The 12,036-nt window shown below is 37.8% G+C and overlaps 1 protein-coding gene across 17 annotated transcripts in view; it reads right to left on the reverse strand.

Annotated features, from left to right (window-relative positions):
* LOC121869604 (echinoderm microtubule-associated protein-like 2) overlaps window positions 1-12,036 on the reverse strand; it is a 76,719-nt gene that overhangs the window by 10,550 nt on the left and 54,133 nt on the right. For 10 of the 17 annotated variants that reach the window (XM_042371054.1, XM_042371057.1, XM_042371056.1 and 7 more), the window contains 5 exons: window positions 4,889-4,966; window positions 3,811-3,978; window positions 3,409-3,546; window positions 2,911-2,983; window positions 1,042-1,095 (listed from right to left, as the gene is read on the reverse strand). In XM_042371054.1, the coding sequence (XP_042226988.1) occupies window positions 1,042-1,095; window positions 2,911-2,983; window positions 3,409-3,546; window positions 3,811-3,978; window positions 4,889-4,966 (511 nt within the window). Of the gene's footprint in view, window positions 1-1,041; window positions 1,096-2,910; window positions 2,984-3,408; window positions 3,547-3,810; window positions 3,979-4,888; window positions 4,967-8,781; window positions 9,024-9,783; window positions 9,891-12,036 lie in introns of those variants that run through there. The other 7 variants (XM_042371051.1, XM_042371052.1, XM_042371053.1 and 4 more) reach the window with 5 other exon arrangements.

Raw genomic sequence — 12,036 nt, forward strand, 5'->3', positions numbered from 1 at the left:
TGCTACACACTAGAGATCCGTATAGGTCCAGACCAACTGGTTATAGGGTGCGGTAGCAGCTACATTATGATCCGGTGGTGCGGCAGCGGCATAAGACACTCCTGGCGTTAGTGCCGAGACAGTGAGCAGTACCCAAGAAGCAGCGGTGGAAGACGTGAGCAAAAGGAGACAGTGTTGGAGCATCGCTGGGTTAATATTTACCACAGTGACCCCGACGGAGATTATCACCGTTACGTACGATGCCGCCGTATAGGTCGTGCCCGGGTACAGTACAGTGTACTATACGAGGCATCGTACATAATGTGGTAAACTTCCTTCATGAACCAAAGTACATGATCCACATAGACATAAAAGATTGTTATAAAATTTGTCTTTATTTTCCGTCCAAAACAAAAAATGTGTTTAACTGTCTTACTTCAGACTTGCTTCATCATGATCTAAATTCATGATACATAAACAAATTATTTAACTTTATTCAGTATTTCTTACATGGATATACAAGTGTGTGTACTGTATACTGTATACATGTATCAACAATTTAAAAAATGATATAATTTGGACTTGAACCCCGAAAGACTAAATATTTACCTCATAAATATGCTGATACGACAAAACAAGTAAGTAATGCATTAGAGATATATTATAAAGCATTGCAAATTCCATAGAGCATTATTATTACAGTACTATTATAATTATTATTTTACAAGATCACTACAGTTTCAACTTCAATCATAAAAAATTCTCGATTGAATGAACATATTTAGTGATTTTTATCAACAATGTCACCAAGACAGTAAAATAATGTGTAAAATTTCTACGAGTCATTTAATACTCCTCTGCACAGACGCCTACACCACAATGTCTGACATCAGTTCATTTACAAATATCATTTACAAATAACACAGGTATTTATACAGAATTTTAACTATTTCTGTTATGTTTATCACAAATACAAAACAATTATGTCTCGGTGCAGAACATGACTTTAGACCAACTCGCCAGGTCAGGGTCGGGGGGGGAGGGGGACTGTGACGTACGTACCCACTCCTCGGCCTCGGGGCTCAAGTGGTCCGCTGGAGGGTTGAGCCGCCATGACTGCTCACCGGCAACATCACGAGGGACACAGACAATTATTGGAAAGATTGTGCCAAGGAAGAAATGATCTATATGCAAGAACTGGCAACTTCCACCCACCTCACAGTGATAACGAAACGGTTTATTTACCCAGAGAAATAAAGATACAACGCGAACAACTACAACAATGATCTAATGAGCGTCAGGGTACTTGTGTACATAGACAACCGTTATAACTTTGATCTACGGAAATCAACAGTAAATATAAATGATTTTGCCGACAGGGAGTAAATAAATAACAATATAAAGTACTGTACTGAGGACTAAAACATGATTAGAAAAGTGAAACCTCTCTTTAACGGACTACTGTAGACGTAAGAGGTTAAACCACTAGATCAAAGTCCATTATATCGAGGTTTCACTCTAATATCAAACTCGATACACAATAATTAAATACCGAGAGAATTTAATCAACTTGTATTTAAAGTGAATGCTCCCGGGACGCTCAAAACCTAATTAAAATGATCATTAATTCCTTTACTACTATATGAGTCACTGTCACTCTCTCACTGTTCACTATATAATCACTGTGGGTTCTTCATGGGTGAGGTCGCTGCTGTTCCGTCTTGCAATTTGGAGCCACGAGTGTTCCTTGGCACAACTTTCTCCGAGTAAGAGAAGCTGTAATTTGTTCACACTGGTGTGTATGTCTGTCTTAAAACTCTCACCATACACTTCTGATTAGTCAAATGTCTTAAATAAACAGTTAACTGAATCATCAACTGACTGATAAAACAGTTAACTGAATCACCAACTCATTAATAAATTAAATCTACCTGGATGGTCCCAATTAGTCAGTCACTCATAAGACAAACTGTGAATCCTGTGCAGCTGTAAAACCAAACCTCTGGTCTCTTCTTCAGTAATTTAGTAAGTCAGAACTCACAACACACTCCTGTCTTGATGGGATTTTACACACTAACAAAAGCGCTGATGCTGTTATATAAAAAAAACCTGGGATTGTGTTTTTGTAGTTTATAAGGGTGATACACTATATATATAGAGGGTATTTGTCACAGTGGGGAATAATTTATGTGGTTGTTGTATATGACACTATGGTATAAGGATATAATTTATACTTAATCACATTACAGAATAGGCTTAAAAATTAATCTATACATTTTATATTCACTTAATTGGATATGTTTTGTTGTTTTAATACACTGATTGGGTCTGTTAATTTGACTTTTATATGGCAAATCCTATAGAATGCCAAACATCTCTATCAGAAATTCCTCTCACACACACACACAAAGAGCTGTTCACTAAAAACACAAACAACACATACACACAAATCTAAAACCTGGTACAATAAGGTCTATTCTCGCTGGATAGGTCTTGTTCCCCTGGTTCTTAGCATTCAGCAGCTATTGGGTCACTCCATCACCTTGACAGGCTGCTCGTCCACCCAACAGTTGTTCCACCCATTGGCAAGTGTAAAAGGCCAACTACACAATATGGGATCCCAATTACATTTAATCTACACTCCTAGTATTCAAATCTTTATCTGATTTCCTACTATCATTCTTTCACTAATCATTAACCCCTTATGTATGGACTCCACTCCGAGATTACTTTTTTCTTCTTTTCTAAGTCTATCTATATCTACATTTGCTAAACCCATTTCATTCTCTTTAATTTCCTTTACTCTTCTTTCATCTTGGATTCATTTAGATTTCATTATTGCCAGGAGGTGAATATAACAGTCCTGTACTTGACCCATATCAGCCAACACTATTACTGTACCACAAACCTAGAAATACACCCGGCACATACCCTGGCATCTCGGCGGTCGTGTCCGGCGGTCTGGCCAGTGGCGATGAGCAGCTTGTTGGGGTGGACGGCCAGGCTGAGGGAGACAACACACTCATGATGCACGGAAACAATATTTATCAGACAAAAGACACCACGGTACCAGACACCACGGTACCAGACACCACGGTACCAGACACCACGGTACCATAAAGTAATTGTTGTTGTATAAAATATATTCAAACAATAATAATATACCAGTATTACTAATTTACAACATTACAAGCAATCATTTATAACTGTTTTATATTGTATTATAAAAACCAATCATTTATAACTGATTTATAACATTACAACCAATCATTTATAACTGTTTTATATTGTATTATAAAAACCAATCATTTATAACTGATTTACAACATTACAACCAATCAAATAATATTCACTCATACCATTACAACCAACCCTGCCAAACCCCAGGTGCAAAAACAACACACAGTGACAACAACGATAACAACCAACCTTTTAATATCATCGGTGTGACCAAGATAGTGCCGCTGCATCTGGTCCTCGACGTTGTAGAGGACCACGACGGCTGCCACGAAGTAAACGATCTCTCCCGTCGGCAGTTGGTACACATTGTTGCGGCAATCTCGTCCCCTGTTGACCGGAGATAAAATAAGACGGTCGATTTATCATACATTTTTTCTGATTTTCTGGAGAATGGACGACACAGGAGAATAAATCGAGTAATAATATTGATTTATGATATTGGAGGACGTTGAGAAGCTGGCTTAGTTATACATATACAGAGCCTTCGTCCAGAATGTATCTATGAAGAGATTTTAAATGCCGAGTTCACATAGAATCAATGTTTTAAAGTAGATGTTAAAAACACTTGGAATTTTACCACACCGTACCCACCTGTAGCCGTAGACCCATTCCAGCTTGAGCTTAGCGGGAGGGTGTGAGGTGGAGGCGGTCGGCGAGTACGTCTCCTGCAGGGCGGTGGGGACGTACAGGTTGAGTGGACGTCCGCGTAGGTACAGCTTCACTACACCTTCATCGGGGTTGTACTGTGCTTCACGGGCTCTGAGGAAGATGAGGATAATATTACCTCACGATTATCAACCTTTTAGAACGCTTATACTATTTTTACCGTGCGATAAATCTTTGCAAAAAACACAAACGCTTTTTAGTTCATAAACACTCATTAGAAGTTATTGTTAAAGAAAACATTAGTAAATCAATCTATAATTATCTAAAGAAGCTACAGATTTGAAGAGAAAATACTATACTACTTTAAGAAGAAATTTCCTAATTATGAATAGTGAATAACCCCAAACTCCAATGAATAGAAGATGAATAATTGAAACAGAATTTTTCCACCATTAATTCATAACGAAGCAGAGAAGAACAATTAATAACACATTGAGAATTTTTTTAGAAAATACTCCTATAAATGGATCTTTATGCCTGTGAAGTTATCCAAATACTGAATGGATCCCTATGACTGTGAAATTACATAAAATTGTAAAGACATATATATTAAATAATAACAAAGACATATATATTAAATAATAACAAAGACATGAGATAATGAAACTAAGATTAATAAAATATCTATTGATTTTCATATGAACTTCAGTGGATGACTTTGATGATATTGACTAATTCACTTATTGAAATGATCTATGATAGAAATGTAGTGATTATTAGTACTGTGTGTGTGTGTGTGTAAGACTTCATTTATGTGTTATCTACATTTGTGTGAGTTTATCTTTGTATATATGTATGTATGTATGTATGTATGTATGTATGTGTGTGTGTGTGTGTATTAGTTGAGAACATGAATAATTATGGAGATGAGGAGAGAGACAGGCAAGGAGAGAGACAGTAAGATGAGGTAACACAGAGACGAGAAGAATGAGAAAGAGAGAAAACGGGAAGAAACTGCCGTGAAGACTGAGAAGTGAAGAGGGGGAGGTGGAGGTGGGGTTACCCGTGCCTGCCGAGGTTCAGCTGAGAGGTGGCGCTCCTGAGGGTGGTGAGGTTGTGCAGGGAGCCGCTGTTGGGTCGTCTGCAAGGCAACAGAGACGACCAGGCTGGGTTAGGGGGGGCAACAGCAGGGAGGAGCCAGACAGCAGCAGCAGCCACAGAGCAACACGGAACAGCAACAGAATCAAACGGAGTAACAGACGGCAACAGAACAGCCAGACAGCAAAACGGGTGACAAACAGTAAAAATCAGCAAAACGGGTGACAAAACAGCAAAACGGGAAACAGACAGCAACAGGAGTGGTGAAAGATGGTGGAGAATTATTTTTTATGACTAAGGAAGGTTCAGGGGGCAGAAGCAATTCACGCACGACAAGCAGTCATTTCGAAGCTCCAGATGGTCATGTTGGAGCATCGACTATACATAAATCACTTATATACTACACTCACAATAAACCAATAGATAGGGAGGGTAGGGCCAAGGAAGTATTGGAATCCTTGGGTAGGCCTAACAGGAAGGAGTGGAGACGAAAAAAGCATCGGACACAAAGAATTCGAGACATCTGAAGCAAATAATTCATTCAATGAGACTAATAACAAAAGCTCGAAATGTGAAGTCTTCGAAGCATATGAAGCAAATACTGCATTCAAAAGGTCTTATAGCAACACAAGCATCAATGAGCCGAAGCATCTGAAGCAAACAAAATGTTCAAAAAAGCTTCTTTCGACCACTAACTACATAATATTAACCTATTTCGAACATTAAAAAAAACTACCAAATTACTACAAGAAAAAAAAGTCGAAAACTTTACCATAAACATAAAATAATACTAATATTTATAAATATATTTATCGAAAATATGAAACGATACGAATTAGTCAGTCATTTTCTTATTATTTTCCTTTAAAAAAAACCAACAGTGTCAAGCGAGAAAATATTCCCCTATCCCAACAAAGATATTTTCAAATTATTTTTCCTCTATCTTCCAATAACAAAATAACAAGAAGCCTAAATTAAGTTACTAGATTAAACATGCACATACAATCATGCACGTTCATCATGCAAAATCAAGTAGACGGTTTACAGTACATACGCAAGATCCAATTTATAAAACGCTTTCATTACATTATTAACATGCTATGTTCATTTTCCATTTGTTTTTTTGCTAAGGTCATTCATGTCGTTAATCAAATTAAGATGATGATGATAATAATAAACCGCTCCAGAGGATACGATAATAATTAAAAACCATTTAAAACACATACATGAAACTGTATAAGTTTGTGTGTTTTAGGGAGGGAATGGTCGTGAACGTGGTACAAGAAGCCGTGGCGTGGTACAACAAGCCGTGACCGTGATAGTGAGCCGTGCGTCGAATAACGAGAGGGGGGAGGTGTAAAAAAACGTGAACTTCCTCTGGACTGTCGCTCAAGCATACAGTTTCAAGGACACGGGCGTGAAGCAGGTGAATTCACGGACATGTGTTAACAGACGACTTCAGAATCATGAACAGGAGAGGATAAGATGTCAAAGGAATTTTAAAAACCTGTAAACTTTCAAAATCTAAGCCAGAATTTTTAAAAACTCAAAATATTCCCTCAGAAAACCGAATGCGTATGTTAAAATATTATCAAAGATTCAAATGCATTTTTATATTATTAATAAATCTAAAATGTCGAGTAGTGAGTTTCAATTTATTACCGACAACTAAAGCATTTCCTGTGTTCGTCATTATATGCTAATAATTACAGTTTTTAACCCACCCGCACGGGGTTAATCCAACAATACTAGACACTGGATAACCCCAATATCTAATTATTTACAGGAAATTGTTATGGTGTGGAGTCGTATTGTATGTCAAAGGGCAAGAGAGAGTTAATATATAAAAAGCATTTGTTTGTTCTAGAGAGACAGGGGGGGGATGTGTTTAGGCTGTGACGTTCGTATGTCACATGGCAGTGGCGAGTGTTATATGAAACTGCGGCAGTGTGTGTGTGTATGTACATAACTACAGTGTGTATGTGTACATGACTGCGGTGTGTGTGCGTGTTTGTTTTACTCCTGTGGTTCACCTGTAACACCATCAAGTGAGTCAGCTCAACAGGTTCTCAAGTCACGTAACCACTTGAGACTTGACTGGCTTTACACCGTCCATGAGTCCACCACATTGTCTAAAGGCGACATCTACCAACCTCTAACCTAACCACTAATCACTCTACCCAAGTTACAATTATAGTTACTTTAATCACTCATTCACTTAATCAATAGACCTAGAAACATTATATACTATTAGGCTATGGGCATTAATCTGACCATTCGTTCATAATATTTGGAGTTCAATTTTGATATCAATGTTTAATTTACGTCTACATATTCAAGATTCTCAGACACGTTATCAAAAAGTGGTAAAAACTTCAAAAAATCAATAAAATTATACCTCATTATCAATCTTGTAAGGAGAAATCAAGTTACCTATCGTCAAAACTTAAAAAATAGAATAAATTATACTTTTATCAATCTCGCAAAGTATTATGTTGCGTCAAAACTTCAAAAATAAAATAAATTATGCCTCTATCAATCGGTACACAGATATCAAGTTCCCAAACGACAAAAATTAGACCCAAAAATACAATTCCGATTTCCTTGTGTATCTAGACAGGATGTAGCACCACGCTCTACTGAACGCTGGCGAAACAATGGTGTACAAGTCTCTGTTGAAACCATTGTAAATTTCACGGTTTTTATTCTTTTATTGCGACTGTTATACTTTATTGACTACAGATAATTTTTACTGACTGACTGAATAGAGAACTTTTTAGTGACTTGACTTACTGACGTTTTAAATACCATCTACAGGAGGTTTTCATTGCCTAACTCTTTCTACAGTAGTCTTCGAGTCTTTAAAACACCTACATGGAATTCTCAGGGCTGTTTGTCGTGTGTGTGTGGAAGAGAGAGCGTACTGTAACGCGGTTTCCCAGCCATTAAATAAAATGTCTAAGCAACAAGGTCAACTTAGCTCTCATTTCGTGTCCCTGAAAAAATTATATTTATATATATATATATAATATATATATATATATATATATATATATATATATATATATATATACACACACACACGAGTATTTTACGCTTTAAAGTTACGGAGGAAGTGACTGGGTGAGTTCACAAACTTATATAACTGTACCGTATGTATTACTAGGTGATAGGTCAATACTGTATGCACAAACTTTAAAAAACTTCAAACACAACTCAGCTACAGAGCTAAATATACTAGGAGTAACTTCTCCCCAGATCCTACCAGCTTGTGAGTCACTGGTAATTTAGGAACACGTGAACAGTTTTATTATCTAGAGCAAGCAAGTGGAGTGAGTGACCCCCAAAGTTGAGAGTTCGTAAGGCAAACAAGCTTTGGGCAGGCAGCTGTCTTGATGATGAACAATATCTGTGAATAATTCTGTAGTAGATGTCAAAATGAATAGTTCTGGGATAGTAGTTTGGTGAACAGTGTTTATGAACAATTCAGGGGTATTATGCAGGGTGAACGGCTTCTATAAACAATTCGGGGGAAGTAAGCAAGATGAACAGTGCTTATAAACAATTTTGGGGCAGCAGTCTGGGTGAACATTGCATAAGAACAATCCCAGAGCAATGCTAAAATGAACAAAACCTCAGTTCAATTCTAGCAAGGCTGAACAGCGCCAATGAACAAATCTGGGACAGCTGTGAACAAAATCCACGAACCAGGGGAAACAAAAGCAAATACAAAACCGAAAGAAAGACAGAACATAAAAGGAAACAAGACAACGAAAAGAGAATCAAAATAAAAACAAAAATACGTAACATAGGAAAGAAAATTTATTTGATCACCATACCAATTCTCTATATATTTACCTTGAACTAGCCATGATTGAAGACTATATGATGTACTTGTAGATGTCTTATAGAAAGCTGTGTTTTAACTTCTGGTGTTTGCGTGTCCGAGTGTTTGGTCTAAGTCAAACACAAACACACACGAGAAGATATCAACAGGTCCTTCTTCAACAGACACAGTTTATCCACTTTGCTGTCAATTTTGTCTAGTTTTCTCAATATTTTTTCTTTTTTCAATGTTCGTCAATAACACTTTGTTCTATCTGTGAGTTTGGGGAATATAGGGGATTGTTTTAACTTAAATTCGCTGTAAAATTAACTTCGACTATTATATTGTGTTTTTGTCTAAATTGTTCGTCATTGGAAACTAGATACGATTTTTTCTTTAAATTGTAAGGAAAATAGACTAGAGAAAGTATATTAAGATTAATATTTCACTAAAAGCAAACTTATATCAAGGAATTTAATAATAACATTAAAAGGCATAGAACAAAAATCGTTCTGAAATTACACTATATTACAATTACTTAAACTGATTTGATAAGTAAAGGTCATTATTTAACTACAAAAAAGTAATACTAAGTGACGATTATTTCGATGTACTAAATACTTAACGAATTACGGTCATGCTTCAAAACATTCATTATTACTAGTAATGAATGTTTTGAAGCATAGCACAAGAGGCAAGACTCGGTGTTGACAGGTCGAACAAAACACCATTTTCGATTCCTCATTTAAACACAAACTTATGGGCTAATACTCTAATAACATTCTGTAGTTAAATGAAAGATGAATAAAATACAAATCGCTGGTATATGTGACATTAATACTGTAACTAGGGGGAAAATAGCGGGGAAAGTGCAGTGGTAAGTTTACCCAGATTTCCATCGCTAGATAAGCGGCCATGCTCTTACAGTGAGTCACCTCAACACATGTTTTCCCCATTTTAAAGACAATACAACTAATTATCCAGGTAAACCATCCACTATACACACGGAGGAAGGGATTACGCAGTTCACTTGCTGGTTATTGATAAGTGGTAGTGTAGTATAAGGCGGTAATTCACTAAAATGTTGAACACTGTGTATGACCGACAGACTTGCCACAACGACGGTCTGTGAGTCACTAAGCCGGGACCGACTGGCTGCTCCGACTGGCTGCTTCTGCTGTGTCCACGACCATGGATCACGTGACCTTGTGTGTGTGTGTGTGTGTGTGTGTGTGTGGTTTTCCCATCTATGCATGGTTGTGTTCCTACCAGCGCGTGTATGTATCTGTATGTATGTGTATAAGCGTCTTGTCTGCGTATATACGTGTATGTATATGTGTGTATATTTTGTACGTAACCTGTATATACCTGTATGTATGTTTATCTATGTATTCGTTTTGATATATATGTATGCATGTGTGTTTACGTCAGCACAGTGTACACACCAGCAACGCCCTCTACAATACACACACACAGCTGACCACACTAACACTTCACTACGAGTTATCACTTAACACATCCGGTCACACACACACACACACACACACACAGGGCCCAGACATTATCGTAGTACTGTAGTAATAATGATAATGATAACCTCTCTCTCTCTCTCGCACTAACAGGTGTTGGTGATCTCTGCAGGTACTTAATTAAAGAGAAGAAAGGGTGACCTTGGCTGGGAGGTCAAAGTTCAGACTGTGTGGGTGGGTCTCGTCGAGGCTCACATGGGTGGAGTACAACTTGAGTTACAGTACATCCTCGATGCCACAAAATCTCACCAAATACAGAAATCCCGCCAAAGTTTTGCTTGAAATTTACAGCCCAAAGCAAAATTATCGCCAACTTTGTTCTTTAAGTCATCGTACTCAAGGGGTTAAGTTATCGTACTCAAGGGGTTAAGTTATCGTACTCAAGGGGTTAAGTTATCGTACTCAAGGGGTTAAGTTATCGTACTCAAGGGGTTAAGTTATCGTACTCAAGGGGGTGAAAACGTATTTATGGGATTAACTCATCATATTCAAAGGGTTAAATAATCATACTCAGGGGGTTAAGACGTACTCAAAGGTTAAACCATCGTACTCAAGGGATTAAACCAAGGGATTAAACCATCGTACTCAAAGTGTAACTGTACCACGAAGATGAGACTAAACTGTAACATAAACTTTGTTATACAGAAATAGGTCACTGTAATAACACCTTCTTTGTTATGGTACAGAGACAAAGGCGACAGTGATAAGGGTTGATAACAGCGGTAGAGTTAAGGGTCATTGTTATCGTGTTCAGGGAGAGCTGTTAGAGAGAGAGAGAGAGAGAGAGAGAGAGAGAGAGAGAGAGAGAGAGAGAGAGAGAGAGAGAGAGAGATGCATACAGAAAGTGATAAAAGAGACAGAAATAAAGAATGAGATAAACAGATACACAAACTAAGAATGAAAGAGAGTGAAAGGGAAGAGTGAGAGAGGAAGAGAGAGAGAGTGAGAGAGACAGTGAGAGAAAGAGAGAGAGTTTGGTGTTATGGCCCATCCAAAAATACACACCACCCACAGTCATTACGGAGTTATTAAAAGAACCTTCCTCTTCCATCTCAGGTAAACACCAGGTAAGGCACGCCAGGATAGCAGGATACGCCCCTTCATACCTTCCTATGTTAAAATCGATATAAACAAAGCTTAAAATACAATTAAACTCGGTAATTACGGCGTCATTAGTGATAATTGAATAATTTCGTGGTTCGCCTTGTGAGATAACTTTAATTTAGAGTTATTTCTCAGGTAATTTCGAAAAATGTTTTTTTTTTTGCTCTACACGATGTGTCTTAATTACCATTGGCTGGGAGTTTCAAGGTTAAATAACGTCACTGTGTAATTGTGTATGTATGAATGTGTGTATGTTAGTTCTGTATGTGTGTGTGTGTGTGGGACTTAGATACTGTATACACACAGACATCAAGGTTGTCCCACTTCTTAAGAAACACCTAAATCACTATTACACACTTTCTCTCTTATTATCTGCAAATGATATTCACCTTCACACACACACACACACACACACACGCACGCGCGCGCGCGCGCGCAGATTTGACACAGATGGCTGTAAAGGTGATGAGTGATGATGAGTCGACTGATGGGGACCGAAGATGAGTAGTGAATCGATGGGAAAGAGAGATGAGTATGGGTGGAGGGCTACAGCGTCATGGGGAGAGGCGGGGTTCACTATGAGGTCGGCCATCTCTGTGTTCACGTCATCTATCTCCACAACTGTACATTAAGTTGCCAGATGTTGTAGATGTA

This window comes from Homarus americanus, unplaced genomic scaffold (genome assembly GCF_018991925.1).
Source record: "Homarus americanus isolate GMGI-L3 unplaced genomic scaffold, GMGI_Hamer_2.0 scaffold23578, whole genome shotgun sequence".
Classification (NCBI taxonomy): domain Eukaryota; kingdom Metazoa; phylum Arthropoda; class Malacostraca; order Decapoda; family Nephropidae; genus Homarus; species Homarus americanus.